The sequence below is a fragment of the Camelus ferus genome, chromosome 15, assembly GCF_009834535.1.
Source record: "Camelus ferus isolate YT-003-E chromosome 15, BCGSAC_Cfer_1.0, whole genome shotgun sequence".
In the NCBI taxonomy this organism is placed as follows: domain Eukaryota; kingdom Metazoa; phylum Chordata; class Mammalia; order Artiodactyla; family Camelidae; genus Camelus; species Camelus ferus.
In genome coordinates this window covers 25,830,696-25,850,265 of record NC_045710.1, presented here as the reverse complement: position 1 = coordinate 25,850,265, position 19,570 = coordinate 25,830,696, and the positions used below count along the sequence as shown (strand labels likewise).

Sequence of the window (19,570 nt, the reverse complement as noted above, 5' to 3'; positions counted from 1 at the left end):
AAGTGACAGTCTATCTTTTTCTAATCTTGAAACCCATACTTTTTTTGTGTCTGCCATAATTTCTTAGGTTGATTCATAAGTTCATTGAACGTAGGAGTGGAGTGGAACTTTAGGCGTAAGGAAGAAGAGTGACATGTGCTTATTACAACAGGCCCCACCCTGTCCCCTTTACAAATCCTACTCTCTGTTGGTACCCATAGTTCACTTTTCTTCTATGCCTAACCATTAAAAACACAGTAGTTTTTGTTTATTTATTTAAATGGATACTTGAGTCAGTGATCTGCAACTTGCCATTTATCTTCATTCTCTGTAAGGTTATGCAGAGGACATGAGACCTAAAAGCAGATTTTTCCCCAAGGGGTTAGTTTTGTGACATAACTATGGTAGATTGGGAAATGCTGTAAATGTAAAAGTTTTTCTTGATTTTAGGGAAATAATCTAAATAGTTAAACCAGTTCTTCTAGCATCATTAAAGACTCCTTGATTTCTCCTCTTCAGTTTTGATATACACCAGGACAGTTAAGGTAGATTAGGTTTCATTTACTGTGCCAGCTTTCTTCTATTGACAGTGACCTCCTGGAGTGCTGTGTCGAGAAGGATTTCTGGTTGTGTATGGTCTTAGATGGAAAGTGCTGTGATTGATCAGTGATACCTGTCATGAGTGTGAAAACAGGTCCACATGAGTCGGATACTTGCTGTCTCTTAGAGAGTCTATTTCTGGACCCTCTAGTCTGTCCCATTGATTTGTCGGTTGAACTTTTATAATTTTAAATCGCTCACACTAGTCCACTAGTCAAGTTTGATCAAGTCATACTATTTCTGTTTTGCATGAAGTGAAGAAGCTGAGGTCTGGAGAAGTTATTGAGTCCATTTTATCAAAAGAAGCTACGAACCAGTCATCCTGATTTCTTTGGGCTCCCGGTGGTGGCAGTGACCAAAAAGGAGATAATTTATAAAGAGTATTGGCATATAGATCTAAAAAATTGTCTCTATATGCATTAAGCCTAAGTTTTAATTCTTCAAGTGGATTTATGATTCTACAGATGTTTCTAAATATATGAAAATTAGACATAATGACCCTTATCAGATTTGCTATTAAATCTAAGTCTCTGGAAGAGCACTATTTTAGGAAAAATTTGAATATATAGACAGTTATTAGAGAAAACTGATAAAAGCTTGGGACATTAGAAATAATGATGGGAACCATTTCACCCCCAACAGAATACCTTCTAAGTTTTGTGACATGCATTTCTGAGTTTGTACTTTTGGGAATTTTAGGTTTTGTAAGAGAATGATGTAGTAGAGTTAAAATTTATTATGGTTATATTCTGAAAAACTCTTGCAATGTTTTATGAAGTGTTTCTTTGGTTAGATTAGAACATCTACATGCTACACAGACTGCATCCATGTAAGATTTAGTTGTGGTTCTCATAGTACAGTATGTCAGGGACATTTTTCATCTATGTGTAATTTAAATGCATGTCTTATACTCCAGTATTTTCTATATATGATTCCATTAGTTTATTTCATTGAACAAAGTTTAAATTACTCCTTTAAAATGTATAATATGTATCTTTTAAAAATGACATCTGTGTTTTCCACAGAATTGGGTAGGTATTACAGCTGTTTAATACAACGAAGATGCATTTTCTGAAGAAAATAATAATTGGGTTTTCTCTTTCAATGGTGAAGGGATATTGTCTCCTTTACTGAAATTAATTCCATCATGTATCCTAATATTTTAACTTAACATGTTTTTTCATTAGATTGTTAGGAAAAAAGTATTGCCCGATTCCAGTGAAGATCGAGATACAAAAGAAGCTCTAAAGGAATTTGACTTCTTGGTTACATCAGAGGAAGGAGACAATGAGTCTAGAAGTGCAGGCGATGGAACAGACTGGGGTAAGCAAGCATTTTGGATCCCACCAGAGATGTTCTGTAAATAAACAAAACCAGTATTTTACCAGGATGACATCTTGAAGAACACTTTAAATCTTTTATAATGTTGAAAATCCTGTGAACTTTTTACTGTTGTCACCTTTTTTCCAGGGTGTGTGTGTGTTTAAAGAAAGTTGTATATCTAGTTACCATATCTTTTTTTTAAACATAAGCAATACAGTACAAAAATAATTTGAATTCATAAACAGAATGTCCTCTGTTTTCTGCCCAGACAGTAGAACTTTCAAATCTAGATTTTGTGGAAATTGAATATGAGAATGTAATAAAGGATTTGAGAGATCTCATCTCTGACATCTTCTGTCCAAAAACGTATAAATTAGAAAATTGTAGTTATTCGTTCATTTTAGTCACATTTCATCATCTTTGTACAAGGCATAGAGGTTTTTTTTGCACAAATTGTTCTAAACAAATTTAATATTTTAAACATCTAACAAGAGTTAAAACAGGTATTTGGGGGAAAACTTTTACAGCACTGATCATTCTAGGAGTTTGTTAATGAATTGTCACTATCAGTAAGGTAGGATTGTGATAAATTCTTCAGAGTGACTAATTCTGTCAGGTGTGTGTTTGTGTGTGAGTAAGAGAGAGAGAGACAGATAGATACTGAGAATGAGAGAAAAATTTCTCCTGAGGTTGAAGAATTTCAGGAGAAGAATTCCCTCAGCTTACATTGTATTTACTTTAAAGACAGATAAGGTTAGAGAATCGATAACTATCTTAATTTTTCCTCAAGGCTTTACCTTCAGGGACTCTGAAAGTGCTAATGCCACTTCTTTTCCTTTTTTGTGCCAAATATTTCCTACTGTTGGGACAATAGAAATAGTAATGGGAACTGTTTTACCCCACAACAGAATACTTTCTAAGTCTTTTTTTGTGACAGATATTTATTAGAGATAATTTCTTAGTCTTTGAGGAATATAATGGCTAATTTAGTGATTGGCCTTTTTTTTCTTTGGCAGAACAATTTGGAAACCAGGGGAAGTTAAAGTGAAAAGAGTCTCTCTTCTGTCTTATTACTTACTAAGCTTATATATCAAGTCATTCAGATATTTTAGGCAACAATTCTTCCAATATAGCTAAGACCCACTGTGCTACACTGAGGTCTTTCTCTGAGAAGTCACACGTATGTGTAGATAATAGTTGACCTTTTCATTACCAGCCTTATTGCAAGGATAATTGAGATTCATTTTTCTCCAAAGACAGCTGCACTGTCCCTTGTATAACTTCCTTTGCTTTAAGGTGTGAGTCGTGGCTCAGAGTATTGTATGATACAGGTGTGTAGCCTGCTACGAAGTTACAGGTGAAAATGAGTGACTGTTCTCACATCTGAGCTGTCCCACTCTTTAGTAGTGTCCTGGATATTTCTCTCTCTGAGTATGAGTTAATGGAATCTTTCAGTTGATGGAGTTCTCCTCCTCCTCCTCCTCCTCCTTCTTCCCCCTTCTTCTCCTCCTTCTTCCTCCTCCTCCTCCCATTCACATTTAATTTTTAAAAACATCTGGGGGGGTGGTAATTAGGTTTCTTTGTTTGTTTGTTTATTTGTTTATGTAATGGAGGTACTGAGCATTGAACCCAGGACCTCGTACATGCTAAGCATGCGCTCTACCACTGAACTATACCCTCCCACAACTGGAGGTTTCTTTACCAGGAGTTTGGCTTTGTACATGTTAAGAATCTTATAATTTAAATTCAAGGATTTCACTTTTATAAAGTGAAATTAATAATAAATTATAAAACTAGATTGCAAATCCTGTTTAGCTGAATGGACATTTAAATCATTTTAAGGACTTCCTTTACCTTTTTCTCACCCCTCTGAAAAGAGAGTTACTGTGCTTATGTTAAGAATCTCCTTAGTTTCTGGCAAACCGATAGATTTTACCACCCACCACCTTCTGTGATCTTCCATTACTATTGTTGTTATGAATCTAGTTAAGAGTATAAGGTTAATTTTTACTTTAAAGGCCTGAAGACATTCTAGGATCCAAAAGCTACTCGGTTTAATTTATTATTAAGATGTGATTGATAAAATTTAACATTTTTGATTGTTAGATTTTTCTGGAAAAAATAGAGGCTATTTCTGTTATTGATAGTAGAATATTGATTGATCTATAAAAGTGTTGAGTTTTTAAAATTGATGTAGTATATTCAGATGCCCAGTTATCTGTTTTTTTTTTTAAGTGTGGATTGAAGCTTGTTAAAAAATAGACAGATGTCTTTTTATTCTGGTTCATTTTGGTTTATTCCAATCATTCAACAAATATTGATCACATGCTTCCTATGTACCAAGTATTCTAGGTGACGTTCCCTATTCCTGTGGTCCTAATTCTACTAAGAGGATAATAGACAGTAAGCGATAAACATAAATGATATAGTATGTCAGAATGTGATAAATGCTATGGGAAATAGAAAAAGTAGAACAGAGTCCGGGGGATAGAGGGTGCTAAGGTGTGGGCAGGGTTGGAGGGAACAAGTAAAAATGTAAAATAGATTGATTATGGTAAGCCCCATTGAGAGGGTAACATTTGGACAAAAGATGATGTTGATGAGGGAGTTAGCCACATGGTATCTGGGAAGGAATGTTCAGGAAGAAGAAAACCAGAACAAATGCCCTAAGGCAGCCGTAGCCCTGGTGTGTTGCTTGAGGAATTAGGAAGCTAGAGTGGCTGGAGCAGAGTGATTCTAAAGGGAAATGATCAAATCAGTGGGGCTATGTTGTGAGATGGGGAGCCATGAGAAGGATTTGACCCAGAAGGCTGACATGATCCAACTTTTATTTTAAAGCATCACTCTGGCTACTGTGTTGAGAATAGACTACCCAGGGCAATCAGTGTTGGCAAAGACTTAGTGGGGAGAGGAGAAAACTATTGCAGTAATTCTAGCATGAGTCAGAAAAATTAGAGAAGTAGTGGATCTGCTAAGAAGTAGTAAGAATCTGATGTGTTTTAAAGGTAGAGAAAACAGTATTTCCTGAAATATTTGATATGGGGTATAAAAGAAAAGGATGTTTTTGGTCTGAGCAAATGGAAGTGTAGACTTGCCATCAAATACAATGGGGGACCCTATAGATAGAACAAATTGGATGGGAAGATTGAGAATTTGGTTTTGTTTGTTTAGTTTGAGATATCTATTAGACTTCCTAATGGAAATGTAGGTTGAGCAGTTGAATATATGTCTTGAGTTCAAGTGAGAGTTCTGAGGTAACACATGTAACACTATAAAGTATATAGTAAATTATAGTAATTATAAAATATATAGCATCATTTACTTTTTAAATTTTCTACACCTGAAATAGTGGAAGTTAATGATTGAATTTCTTTCTACTAGAAACTCAGTTTCCTAACTTAAGAATTGATAAATTAACAGGTCACTTAAGTTGTTTTAAATTTTGAATGCCAGGTTGGTTGATAAGTTTACAGAGTGCTGTTTATAAAGCCTATAAAATAAAAATGATCTTTTGCTGATAAGTATATGCCAAAAATATAAAATTTATTAAATGAAAAGATCATTGAAGACTATTTTGTATAATCTCTTAATAATCTTCATTACATAAATTGAAGACTGTTTTATACAATCTCTTAATGATCTTCATTACATAAATTGATAAGAAATGTTTTTTTGTGGGTCAGTTCTAATCAAATTCAGAAAATGGAATGAAAATGAGTTCTGGGGTTTAATTTACTAAAAGTCACTAAAATCTTGCAGGTTTTTTTCCTTATGTCTCTTTGAAAAGAAATTTAATGTTATTGCCTAGGAAATTGAATTGATCACTGTTTCTTAGATATTATATTTTGTGTGACATATCTCTAATGAATAAGCAATAACTTTTTAAAATTAGTGATACTATGAAGAAAATGGTATGTCATTCATTGAAATAACAGTGAATTGACTTAGAGTGTTCAATACTTTATTGAAAAAGGCTGTTTCATTTGTTTCACTCTGTTTAGAAAAGGAAGACCAGTGTCTCATGCCTGAAGCTTGGAATGTGGACCAGGGAGTAATTACCAAACTCAAGGAACAATACAAAAAGGAGAGAAAGGGGAAAAAGGGGGTGAAGAGTAAGTGGAAAACATTGTATCTGTAAATCATAAATATTGCCTCTTTGTGTCCCCCAATTTTTTTTTCCAATGTTTTCCTAAAACTACTTACTCTTTTTCTTTTCTGCTCCTGACCTCTTTCCTTGTCACCTGCTTTCAGGGGTTGAAATTAAATGGTTAGCTTTTTGATTATGAACTTAAAAAAGAAAAAAGCTGTGCATGTAATTAGCAAATTATAATATAGCCCAGTAATAAATCGAGAGCCTCATGAGAGTGTGAAACTATGTATTCAACCATTGTGATAATTTGATTTTTAAAATTATATATTCTTAATTACAGCAATGGTTTTTCACTGTTGACAATTTAAAATCTCATCTATTGTGACCCTCTCACAGTCCACCAGAATTACTGCTTTTAATTTTAGGTCTTGGAGACAGAAAGTTAATTTCTATCCCTGACTATTCTGTGTGTTCACAGTTCATTTGCTCTTATCACTATATGCTATACAGGGCACAGAGTCAAGTACACAACTTTTAAAAGTATTTATTTTTCTAATTTAAGCTTTTGGCCAATTTATGATAGTACCAATTAGGTTTTTTTTTCTTTGCAGTAAAATATGTGCCACATCAAAAATGGAAACTAAAGTGGAATTTCTAGCCCCGTGAATCATATAACTCATGCACATTATTAATAAAGTTTAGCAGTAGATCTAGTTAAGTATATAAAATGGAATTATAAAAGCTTTCAAACATCCCTGAAAGCCACCCTAAACACCTATTTAGGAGAGCAAGGCCACATTATCCCCTTGTGCCACCACTCTCATTTCAGGATGGACATGGGTCTCCCTTCTGTGGCAATAGGAATTTCATCCTGTGGGTTATTAAAGTAGTGTGAAGTGAGATTAAAGTCCAGTTTAATAAGGCATGTACTTAAAATTGCAAAATATTGGGAGGATATGCTTTTTTCCCTCTTTTTTTATAGTGATGCTAAGGTTTATCAAAGGCCAGTCATTCTTTTACAACCTAGTACTTACTGATAAATATTTTTTTTCAGGGTTTTTTTCTTTACATTTTTTTTACTGAGTAATAGTCATTTTACAATGTTGTGTCAGATTCTAGTGTAGAGCACAATTTTTCACATATACATGAACATACATATATTCATTGTCACATTTTTTTTTGCTATGAGCTACCGCAAGATCTTGTATATATTTCCTTGTGCTATACAGTATAATCTTGTTTATCTGTTCTGCATTTTAAAATCCCATACTGATAAACATTTAAATCTTTATTTAAAATATCTTAGAATTTACAAGTACTCAGCTTGAATGAATAAAAAGTCAGTGGCCATTATTGATGTTACTATTGTACCAACCATTATGTAACTGAAAGAGAATGTCATTTGATTCCTTCTCAGTATAAATTAAATCACAGTGAGAAAGATTAATATTAAAACATAAGAACATTTTGTACTTTTTATTAAGAAATACTGTGAAAAATTTAACTGTAATAAACAGTAGTGAGACATGGTTTGTTATGGCTTTTCAGAGCTATGATAAAACCAGTTAAACTGAAATTTTGAGGGTTATTTATCTGTCATACACAAGAAACAAGAAGAGTATTTTAATTGTCACATTGACTTAAAGTTGGGATATTTCTTTAAGTCATAGTGCCATAATGTAATGAACGCCTTGAAATGTAAAAGAGCTTTAGGTTGGAAAGGTTTCCAGGACTTATGCAGAATCCATCTACTGTTGTATTGATTATTCACTTCTTGTCAAATACCAAGGCACTGCTGTAGTTGGGATTTAGCATTTAAGGTCTAAAACTGCACCATTTGACTGGAATAGTATTCCTGCTAATAGAAGCTATTGGGTTTCCTGAATCTGGGTATTATGATCACTATTCAGGCGTATAGCACATAGTTTTTTATTATGGCGAAGAAAAATGATTCTTTAGGGGGAGAAATTTTAATGTCTTTCACTGAAGAGAGAGAGACTATACATTAAGGTTCAGCACAGTTTTTTTTTAATCATCGTCAGTTCAGGTTATCTTGATAAAACGGTAGTCTTGGAAAAAGTGAAGACAAGATAAAAATAGAACTGAAAGACCTGAAAATAGAACTGAAGCAAAACTTTGAGTTGATATATGGAGCATTAATTTATAAACCACCATAGGTATTTTTTAAATTGAACTATTACTCATTGGAAAAGATTGAGTCTTTGTAATACGGTCTAGTAGAAATATTTCCAGTCAGATTGTGTTCTCCAGTCATACTATCTTGAAATATATTTCTAGGTATTAGTTAAAATTGCTTAAAAATAGTTTTCTGGTATAGGGAAAAAAAACATAATGGACTATGGGTAAGATTTTCCCATTCTTAATTAAACTTATAACAGGAAAAACTACCGAAGATCTGTTTCAGCCTCTATCCTATATAAAACAGTCAAAACAGGGATGTGGGAGAATGAAGCATCAAAGTATTGGTAAGTAATCAGCAGGGCATGAGATTTCAACTCGGGTACCATAGCTTCAGGGCATGAGATTTGACCTTGGGTACCATAGCTTCAGGATGTAAGGCAATGAATGTAAACAAACAAAAAGGGATGTGACTTTAATTCAGTACGCAGTGGTTTCACGGTCTGTGGTATCTGTCTAGGTTTAGAAAAGTATACAAGGATTATAAATAATACTATTTTTAATGATCCAAATTGCACATAAACTTTTTTTATGCAAATAGTAATGTTATTTCATTAGCTTACTTTTTAAAATATACATAAAACATAATTCTTTTTAAGAAATAACAAACTTTCAGAACAATTTGAAACTTAGAAAATAATTACTTTTTAATATAGTAGGGCATTTTTAAAGCTGAATGTTGGCAGATGTGAATAAGGTTTATGGCACCATTTTGATGCAGTTGGATAATTCTGTTTCCTCTTTTTTGTTCTCTCCCTCCCTTTTTTGGGGCTAGGGCCCAATAGGTCAAAACTACAAGATATGCTTGCTAATTTGAGAGATGTTGATGAACTTCCCTCCTTGCAGCCATCTGTGGGCTCACCTTCCAGACCCAGCAGCTCCAGGCTTCCTGAACATGAAATAAATAGGGCAGATGAAGGCAAGTATTTTAGATATCCTAGAGCACAGAAAGCACTTGGATGTTCTTGTCTGAATTCAGTTATTAGGACTCTTAAAGATAAAAATTTTATTGTACAAATGTTTGAACTACTTAATATTCTCCATATATAGGCTTTCTTATATTCAAAGGGTTTTGATTCCAACTATAATCTTTAGGACTTGAAAAAGGATGCATAAACTTAACCAACTCTAAATTATAGTTTAGAACATCCTCTAGCTCCACAAAGCCATGTATTTGATGTATATAAAGGTAGTTCTAATTATGCCATTCCAACAGTGAGAAAATTAAGTCTATAAATAGGTAGTAAATGTTTACATTGAGACTCAATATTTTCAAAATTTAAGCAGTTTACCATTGGTAAATGATAAAGGGAAAAAGATACCTGAAGGTCTAGTCACGTTTTCTACTTTCTATTTTTCCTTGTTCCCTTTCAGTCCTTGTCTATGTGCATATACTTTTACAGAGTTATAGTCAATTATGTAGAATACTTCAATTTTGTTTTATTTGCTTAATATAAAATCATAAAAATCATCTTCACAGTTGTAATTTTAAGATTACTATTCTATTTTAGATGATGCTTAGCCATTCCAATATTTTGATTGTCCACAGTTTTTTACAGTGCAATCTGTGGTATATATTTGTTGTGTCTTTTAGACACAAGTTCTGATTTATCTATTTATTTATAAATGTATAAAATGCTTATGTGTGGATATTTATTTTAAAGTATATATTTATATTGTATTATATATAAAGTATATATTTATATATATATTGATATTTTTATTGAATCTAAAATTATATGATTGAGTGTAAAGCTGAAAAACATCTTATAAATCTGTTTTCTACGTGTACTGATTAATACAGTTGACTTGTTTCTTTTAAGAAAAAGTTAATTTACTTCTTTAGCAACTGAAGTTTAAACTACTAAATTCATCTAAACTCATAAATGTTTGTCATCAGTAAAGTAATTACTTCTGGAAAACTACTTAAAGATTATCTCTGACAGTTTGTGACAATAATTTGCATTAGCATTTTGCTTTTAACTGGTTCTTCTGATGGTGACCTAAGGAATTGAATTGGTGTAAAATAGAGGGCTATAAAATAAAGATATTTAAATTTCTCACAAAGTAAATCTGACATCTTGAAGCACATTTGGCAGCTAATGAAAGTGTTAGAACAAACACTTTAAAAAATTTATTTGAAATAAATATTTTTGAACGAAATATAACATACCTACAGAAAGCTGCTGAAGTCATAAGGGTGCAGCTCAGCTGAGTGAATATCTCAAAGCGAACCCAGCCGTGTCACCACTGCCTAGGTCAAGAAGCAGAACATTACCAGGGCCTAGAAGTCTTGATTGTGCTGCCTTCCAACTCTACCCCTTCCCTTTTCTCCAGAAGTAATCCCTTAGTTCTAACACCACATATTAATTTTGCCTCATCTAGACACATTTTACAGTTGTAAAACCATTTTCATTTGAAATTTTCCATATTCCTCCAGTCTATAGAATTAACCAATTTTATTTTGAATGCAGCCGGCATTGTTCAAAATCACGTGTTATACGTGTTTTAATAGTTAATAGAAATAATTAGGGTAATTAGCATGAAGTATGAAATGAGGAAAGCCAACTTTCGTTTTAGTCACATTTTTCTGTATAGTGAAAAACAAAGGATAGTGAACTATTGGACTTGTTTCATGTTGTACGTTTCTAATTAGATGATACCTTTAGCTATGGTTAAGATATTGGAAAAGCAACCAGTTCCTCAGGATTTTCTGCTTACTGAATTTTATTGTGTTGAAAGGCATTAAAAAATAATTAAATGTAGGCATGCCCTTATGAGACTAATTGTTGACTATTTAGAGGGTTTTTAAAAAATGTTTCTTTTGTCTTCCCCCTTTAGTGGAAGCCCTGACATTTCCTCCTTCTTCTGGGAAGTCATTCATCATGGGAGCAGATGAGGCCCTTGAAAGTGAACTGGGACTTGGAGAACTAGCAGGCCTCACAGTGGCCAATGAAGCAGATTCATTAACTTATGATGTAAGTAGTAGTTTTATTTTTGTTGTTTGTATTTATTTTTTGAAAATAGTTAATTTTATAGAAAAAATATGGCACTGGTAAAACTTCACAAGCACAGAATTTGGTTAAGTTTTAATCACAAACTTTGAAAATATGAGTATGTTGTAAAAATAAACAATAATACTTTTCATATCATACAGAGATTAAAATTATGGGCTTTACCTAAATCCGTAAATCATTGGATCATAGCTTGTTCATTGATTTTAGAAAAGGGAAAGAATAAAGAATACCCTTTTCTATTAGCAGGTTTGGGTTTTGTCTTATATTTTAGGGCACCAATGGTTAGTTGGAATTCATGCCTTCATAATAGCAGCGTTTGTCTTGCTTCATTAGTGCACCAACAGTATCCTGCTGAAAAGTGATTTTAGCTGTTGTTAGGTAGTGGTGCATATAGGGTGCTTTCCAGGTGTGAGGCTGACCCATCAGTGATTGGGACCAAAACTGAAATGTTTATACCTTTATGCACACATGAGTTTACTTAATCCCAGACACAGTTGTTTTATTCATACATTAATAATTGTTCATAATCAGGAAAACAGTTGCTTATTTCATAAAGTATTTATAACCTGTCTTATCTCTTCATTAATATCCTCTCACTTTGAAATTTCATTATCTTTGTTGGAGTATACAATGTAGCCCCTGCCACTTGGAGGATAGGGGATGTGGGATGGATGCCTAAGTGAATCATGGAAGTATTCCCGAGATGAACCCTCACCATTCAGCCCTCTTCCTGCAAATCAAAAACTCTCTCTGTGCTAAATCCTTTAGTAAGTCTTCTGGATTCTACTTCCAAAACCAACTGAAATCCATGTAGTACTTCTTTTTACCTCCCTTCCTAGTCCACTTTTGTTTCACCTGGAACTACTACAATAACCTAATCTAAATGGGCTCCTTGCACTGCATTCTCCACATATGTGATACAGATTAAAAAAAATTTTTTTTCTATTTTCAATATTTATATATCCTTATATTTTACATTTCTTTTTAAACACCATCTAGTTGATTTCTGTTTTTTTTTCACATAACCTTTGACAACCTTTTAAATAAGAGCATTTAGTCCATTTCTTTTTAAAATAATTACTGATATATTTGGGTTTAAGCCTGCCATCGATTTGTGCCACCTATTCTGTTTGTTTTTTCTCCTGTTTTTGCCTAAATTGGAATTGATTGTTTTTTATTATTCATTCTCCCTGTTATTTGGAGTTTATACATGCTTTCATTACTCTTTTAATTGTTACCCTAGAGATTACCACATACATCCTTATGAAAATTTTACATGTGAAGACCTTTAGAACATTTTTTATTCTGTTTAAAAAAACTCCCACCCTACATACATGTCACTCTTGTTTTATATTTTATTTCTGTATGCATTTGGTTCCTACAAGATACTGTTTTGTATGCTGATAGCCAGAATTAACTATTTTAAATTATCCATTTTACTTTTTTTCTGTTCTCCCCTGCATGTCTGACTGTCCATCTGGGATCACTTTACTTTTACTCTGAGTACACTTAATATTTTTCTTTAGTGAAGATCTATCTGCTGGTGCCCAATTCTCTTAGTTTCTGATTTTCTTAAATTGTCTTTTTTTGCTTGAGTGGGTTATCTGTTTTCTTTGATATTGAATTCTAGTTGGCAAAATGTTTGAATGCTCTAAATATGTTATTTCAGTGTATATATATGTATATTTTTATTTCAGTATGTTTTTGTTATTGTTTTCTGCTCAAGTCAACTGTCATTGCTCTCTGGTCATTCAGTGGTAGTCTGATTTTTTTTCTGTGACTGGTATTTCTTTGTGTCTTGATTGTCAGCTAAGGTTTAGTTTTCTTTTTATTTAACCTTGAAATTCTTAGTCCTTCTTGGCTTAATGTTTCCATCAGTTTTGTAAAATTCTCAGCCATTTCTCTTCAAATACTGCTTTTACCCTCCCCACCCCCTTTTCTGGAACGCTAATTATATTATTAGATCTTCTTTCTATATAGTCTGTCTCTTATTCTTTTTCTTCTGTATTTTTCATCTTTTTTTTTTCCTGTACTTCAGTCTAGATTTTTTTTAATGACCCATCTTCCAATTCACTAATTCTCTCTTTAGTTATGTGTAATCTGTAATTAAAACCATCTATTGAGGTCTTAGATTTTTTGCTTCTAGAATTACTCTTTTTTTATTGTTTACAGATTTCTTTCAAAATTTTCAGTGTTGTCTTTTATCTTCTTCAATATAGTAAGCATGATTATTTTTAAGTTTGAATCAGGGACTCTGTAGTTCTGTTACTATTATATGTTGTTTCTGCTTGTTTTGATTTATGTTATGTTATATGAGCACAGTTATTTTTTTACCATGTCCAGATACTATATTTGAAAAATTGTCTGTAGAAATAACTTTAGCCCCAAGATTATATCTTCCCTTAGGTAGTATATTTTAATTTGCTTCTCTCAGGTCGCTGCAGCCACTAGAAATCTGGATCACCTCACTCCATTTTCAATTTCTGAGATGATCTAAAGCTGATCTACAATCTTTGTAAGAGCTTATGTTCTCCAGTTCACCCTTATGTGTAGGATACTGCCCTTTGAAATTAAAATCTAAAGCAAGGGTTTTGATTGCTTTGCCCCACTTTCATGGCAGGCCCTTGGTACCAATTTATATCTCCCTGTCTTGCAAAGTTGTCAAAAGCACAGATCAATCACTTAGCTGTTTCTTTTGGAATCGGCAAACACCCTTTGGGGAAAAACAAGTCCAAATAACAGGCTTACCTCCTTAGTATCTTCCACTGGATCCTGGCCTGGTTTTTCTTCAGTATTTTGTTGGTTCTCCATTTTTTATTTTTAGCTCTGCTTTTCCACTTGTCCTCTGTGCGCATTTGGTCCTAATGACCTAGTTCAACATGGCTAGATGCAGAAATTTCCGATATATACTTTTGTTCCCTCTATACTAACCCCTCAAAGAAATGTATCTAATATATAATGGAACTCAGTCTTGTCTTTAGAAAAAGCTCATTATTTTTTCATAGCTCTATATTGTTAGAAAACTTAGTGTTAGTCTGTCTGTTTCTAAAAGTAGTTCCTAGTTTTATTAAGTGTATTAGCAATCTATTGCTGAGTAACAAATTGTACCAAACTTAACAGCTTAAAACAAGAAACATTTCTATTTCATAGTTTCCGTGGGTCAGCAATCTGGGGACAGCTTAGCTGTGTGCTTCTGGTTACTTATGTAATTGCAGTCAAGATATTGGCAAGAGCTGCAGTCTTACATGAAGACTTGACTTAGGGAAGGTCTGCTTCCAAGCTCACTTGTGTAGTTGTTGGAAGGCCTTGGTTTCTTACTGGTGATTGGCTTGTGACTAGTTCCTCACCACATGGACTTCTCTGTGGGCTCCTCAGCAGAGCAGCTGGCTTCTCCCAGTGTGAGGGCACTTGAAAAAAGAGAGAAAAGGAGTGCTCAAATGAAAGGTTTTATAATGTAATTTGTTCTAATGCTGTATGCTGTTGGTCTTACAGAGCAACCGTTCCACAGTCCCCCTAGGGGACTGTGGAAGGGGACTACACGGAAGTAAAAACACAAGGAGGTTGGGCTGATTAGGAACTGTCTTAGTGGCTGCCTACCACATTAAGATACTCAGAAGGAATCTAAGTGCTTTTGCATATGAAAACCTTTCAGCTTTTTAGCAAGAGCAAGCAGGAGTCTATTCTGTTGTCCTTGTCCTCTCCACCCTCCCAAGTCTACCCATCCCACAGATAACTAGCCCCAATTCTTGGAGTGGTTCCTTGTGTAGAGTGTTTTGTCCTCACTTATTGCCCCAATTATGACATGTCTCATCCAACTTTTTCTGCAGATTTTTAGACTTCTGGCTTCTAGACTATAATTTATCGTAATAGTGTAGCCTCTGAAGCCAGACTGCTTGGTTTTGAGTCCCAACTCCTTCATTTACTAGAGGGCAAGTCACTTCTCTTTTCCTTACATGTCCAGTCTGTAAAGTGGAGATAATGTTAATTTCTACTTCATAGAGTTGTTCTGAGGATTAAGTGAGTTAATGCATGTTAAGTTTTTTGAATAATGTACAAAATAATGAATAATGCTCAAAATAGAAGCTATTGTTTGTATCATTGATGATTTTTGTCATTGTAAGTATAGTAACATATCTCCAGTGTGTTACCAATACTTGCCCCACTCTTGCTTAAACTTAGCTTGATTGTTAGCCTTGGAATGTGAAGATTTTATACTTGGTGCTTGTGTAAAGTTAAACATTAACTCTTTAGATTTCCTATTAAGTGAAATGAAAAAATAGTGCATTTTTTCCATTGTTGAGATGGAGATTCTGTTAAGAAAAATCAACACAATGATGCGTTTATTTCACCCATGGAATCTATTTTTTTTTGGTAGCATCTGTCTCTTCCAGTTTTAATATTTTATGTTTCCAGTTTATAGACTTTGTCACCAATTTGAAGAAAATTTAGCTCTTATTAGAAAGCATTGAAAATTTCAGTAGTAAGATCATATTCTATAATGTTAACAGTTATTTAAAGGTAACTTAGGTTTTCAACTTTTATTCCAATTAGTTTCTATTCCTTAATTTAGGTTGAAATTACTTATATTTTAAAAAAATTTACCTACTGAAGATCTGTTTTATATTATATTTGATACTCTCTATATATTGAATCATTAACCTTTTTTCTTACCATAGCATCATATTTCTTCAAAGAAAATCATTGTTGACATCTTGCTAATTTTGCCTATTGATTTGGTTATTTACATTTTAAAATTACATTGTTTTGAAAGTTAACAAAATGTGATAGTTTAATGACAAATCAGTAAGAATGTTGAAATATCGTTTTTTTCTATTCTGAACTAAATGTATTGGTGTCTTTCGTTTCTTTAATAGATAGCAAACAATAAAGATGCGTTGAGGAAGACATGGAACCCTAAGTTTACATTAAGAAGTCACTTTGATGGCATTCGAGCCCTTGCTTTCCACCCCACTGAGCCTGTTTTGATAACAGCATCAGAGGATCACACATTAAAAATGTGGAATTTGCAGAAAACAGCCCCAGCCAAAAAGTGAGAATATTTACTTTAACTATATTTGAATATTTTAATTGGCAGTTTTTCAGCAGAAAAAAAATTTATTATTTGCTATTAAATTCCCTCAGTATCTTTTCTAATTCTTTCTTCTGTTACCATGTCACATAATTTAGAATGTTTTCCCCTCTATATTCATAAGCTAATTTAGGTTGGAAAACTGACCCTTAGGGAGAAATAGTATTATCTGATGATTTCCCATGGTTTATGACTGCTCATTACAATCTTTATACAGTGTTTTAAATAACTGTCTTATTTGGGGAGCCTTTTATCTGTACTGAAGGTTTCTACTGTTGTTGTAAACAGGTATAAGCATGTTTAAAATCATCACCCCACCCCACCCCACCCCCTGCCAACTCCCACCCCAGCTCTGCCCCATTGATTACTAGATTTAGACTTATTGAGTGGAAGGGAGGGAAGGCTGAAGTGGGGTGGGTTAAGAGACCTCTCTTTGATCTTATCTTTTGGCCTTGACCAAAATGTCTAGACTGAAAGGCACTATTGTTGCTATCACTTAACTGCTAATGCCTGCTTTGGCCCCTTGGTTCTTGTCTAAGCATGGACAGACATGAGTTGGTATAAATACCTTTTATCAGTCACCAAGCTAGTCCTGATCCCACTTGATGTGGTCTTTTTTGGAACTCCTCTCCTTTCTTTCCTGGGTCTCATGGCCCAGAACTCAAACATGGCCCTTCTACAGTGTCAGATACCCCTGTTATTAAAGAGTAGAAATGAACATCGGATGGAGGGGATTATGGAAGTTTTACTGCTGGTGGATTATATCTGTTGCCCAGTTTTAAAGAGATCGGTGACCCTCCTACTGAGTCAAACACAGATTAGATAAAATACTTGATTAATCAGATAGCTCAACCAGATCTTGCTAAAACCAAGTGAATCCTCATATAGACCAGGTGTCTTCAGCAGAGAAAAATTATTTCTTGGTTATAAATTGTACCTTTTGTCTTTCAAGTTCTTTAGTCATAATGGGCATCACATTAGACCAAAGAATGTGAATATCTCATATATTCTTGACTAAAATTTAGAAAAATATTGAAATAATTTTTTGCTGGTAATAGCTTAGTAACAATACCTTCACACACAAGTAACACTAGCCTGTTTACCTTTGAACTTAAAATTAAAAACCTATGCTTATTTAAAAAACTACAGTATAGTGTAGAAAATGGTGAGTACTTGACTTTAAATCCAGTTTCCATGATCAGTCATGGCCAGTATTAGGCACTGTAGAACACTCATACACAGTATTCTGAGTAGTGAATAAGCTGATAATTTGGACAGTTTCTGCTAAGGACAAACAAATTAACCTTCATGAAAATGCAATGAAATTAAAGTACCATTTATTGAAATCCTACTGTGTGCCTGGTTCTGTCCTTGGCTGTTTTACTTACAGAATCTCATTTAATCCTGTGAGCATTTGGTGGTATCCCTATTTTTTCTATTTTATTTTAAACGTGGAGGAATCCGAAGTTCCTAAAGATTAAATAATTTGCCTAAAGTTGGCCAGTTAAGTGACCGAACTGGAAATTAAATCCAGAAATTTATCCCTTTAAAGCCCATTATGTTGATTCCCCTGAGTGAGGCTCTCTCTCCCTTTAGTCAAGTAGATTAGGATGATGCTGAAAGCACTGTAACAAGGTATTGTTACTAAATAAGGATTTTATTTCTCAAAGTCACAAAAAATATGTGGTTAGTGTTAGGGAAGCTTTCTTGTGTCCTGGAGTTGGGAATGCTGTATTACCGTAGGGTCAGTATTGCTGAAGGTGATTTTATGACATACATGCAGTCAGATTGTTTAGTGCTGAAGCTTCAACTGGTAAAAATCTTCCTCTCTCTGATTTAGGAGTACTTCTCTCGATGTGGAGCCTATCTATACATTCAGGGCTCATAAGTAAGTATGTGCTTTTTCTTTGTTTTAAATCAGTATCATTGTAAATCAGCCTGATTAGAAAATTTGTCTTCTCTCACTTATGTGTTTGTGCTATGTGCTTTTTGTATTTAGTAGTGTTTTGTTTTTGTAAATCTAAAAGGAACTGGCAGATAATATAATGTTATAGATGAGTTTATCACTACCAAACAGGGATCCTTGCTGAAACTAGATTTTATTTACATGATGTTTAAATGATGTATGTCTCTCTCTTAAAGTTGAGACAGTTAAGTTTAACTATTAGAAATCCTGATCTTTTTTCCCTTAAAGATAACCTAGATAAAAATTTCCAAGATTTTTATAATTTTTATTGTGACCACATATTGCATGTTTTTCCTGTTTTCATTTAAGTTTAAGAAATGTACCTGTTCACTCACAGAAGTTGGTATGCTTTTTATATATAAAAGGATCAGATAGTAAATATTTTTTAGGCTTTGCTGGATGCATTTTTTTTTTTAGTTTAGTTTTGTTTTATAACCCTTAAAAAAATGTAAAATCTATAAATGCTTGAGGACTGTACAAAAACAGTCCACTGGCTGGATTTGGCCCACAGGTCATAGTTCACTAATCTGGTTTAGCAGAGAAAGAAAAATGAATGTTGCCATGATAGTTTTTTATTTGTTGTACAAAGCAGAAAGAGAGAAAGCCATTTGAATAATTAAGCTTTCTTAATTTTAACAAGTCCTATTATCACATTGATTTTTGAAAATAGAAATTGATTTTATCTCCCAGAGGCCCAGTGCTTTGTGTGGTGATGAGCAGCAATGGTGAGCAGTGCTACAGTGGTGGTACTGATGGACTGATCCAGGGCTGGAACACCACCAACCCCAACATCGACCCCTATGACTCTTATGGTATGTGATTCCCCAAGGATATGAAAGAACAAGATATTTTCTTTTTACGCATCTTACATAGCATATATAAGGATAAAATGAGATTTAAAAAAATTGGTAAAAGAGAACCATAACTTTATTTTGTTAGAAAGGACTCTTGTATTAGGGAATCAGTTTGATATATACAATGCTAAAAGAAAAAAGAAAGTAATGTATTTTGCCTGAGAAAACAGTTCCCCTTCCTGAAAGTCTTACTGATTGAAAATGCTGGCTTGATTGACAATTGTTTTCTTTATTTTAGGAATTTGTACAGTATTTGATACACCATTACTAATCAATAATCATATTTCATCACCATTCTTGACAGACAGCTTTGAAGGAAAATGAATGTTGGCATCATCTTCTTGATCAGTTATTGAAGAATGTAGAGGTTAATGATTTTTTAAAGTATATGGCAACAAAATATTTAAAAGTCCTTAAAAATTAAGAAGTGCCCTTTAGTCTTGGGAACAGCAC

The 19,570-nt window shown here is 33.5% G+C and overlaps 1 protein-coding gene across 3 annotated transcripts in view; it reads left to right on the top strand.

Annotated features, from left to right (window-relative positions):
- Window positions 1–19,570, top strand: part of STRN (striatin) — an 86,379-nt gene that overhangs the window by 48,883 nt on the left and 17,926 nt on the right. For 2 of the 3 annotated variants that reach the window (XM_032497339.1, XM_032497341.1), the window contains exons 7-14: window positions 1,767–1,902; window positions 5,904–6,014; window positions 8,392–8,478; window positions 8,967–9,110; window positions 11,033–11,169; window positions 16,083–16,258; window positions 18,138–18,185; window positions 18,954–19,075. In XM_032497339.1, the coding sequence (XP_032353230.1) occupies window positions 1,767–1,902; window positions 5,904–6,014; window positions 8,392–8,478; window positions 8,967–9,110; window positions 11,033–11,169; window positions 16,083–16,258; window positions 18,138–18,185; window positions 18,954–19,075 (961 nt within the window). The remainder of the gene's footprint in view (window positions 1–1,766; window positions 1,903–5,903; window positions 6,015–8,391; window positions 8,479–8,966; window positions 9,111–11,032; window positions 11,170–16,082; window positions 16,259–18,137; window positions 18,186–18,953; window positions 19,076–19,570) is intronic. The other variant, XM_032497340.1, reaches the window with a different exon arrangement.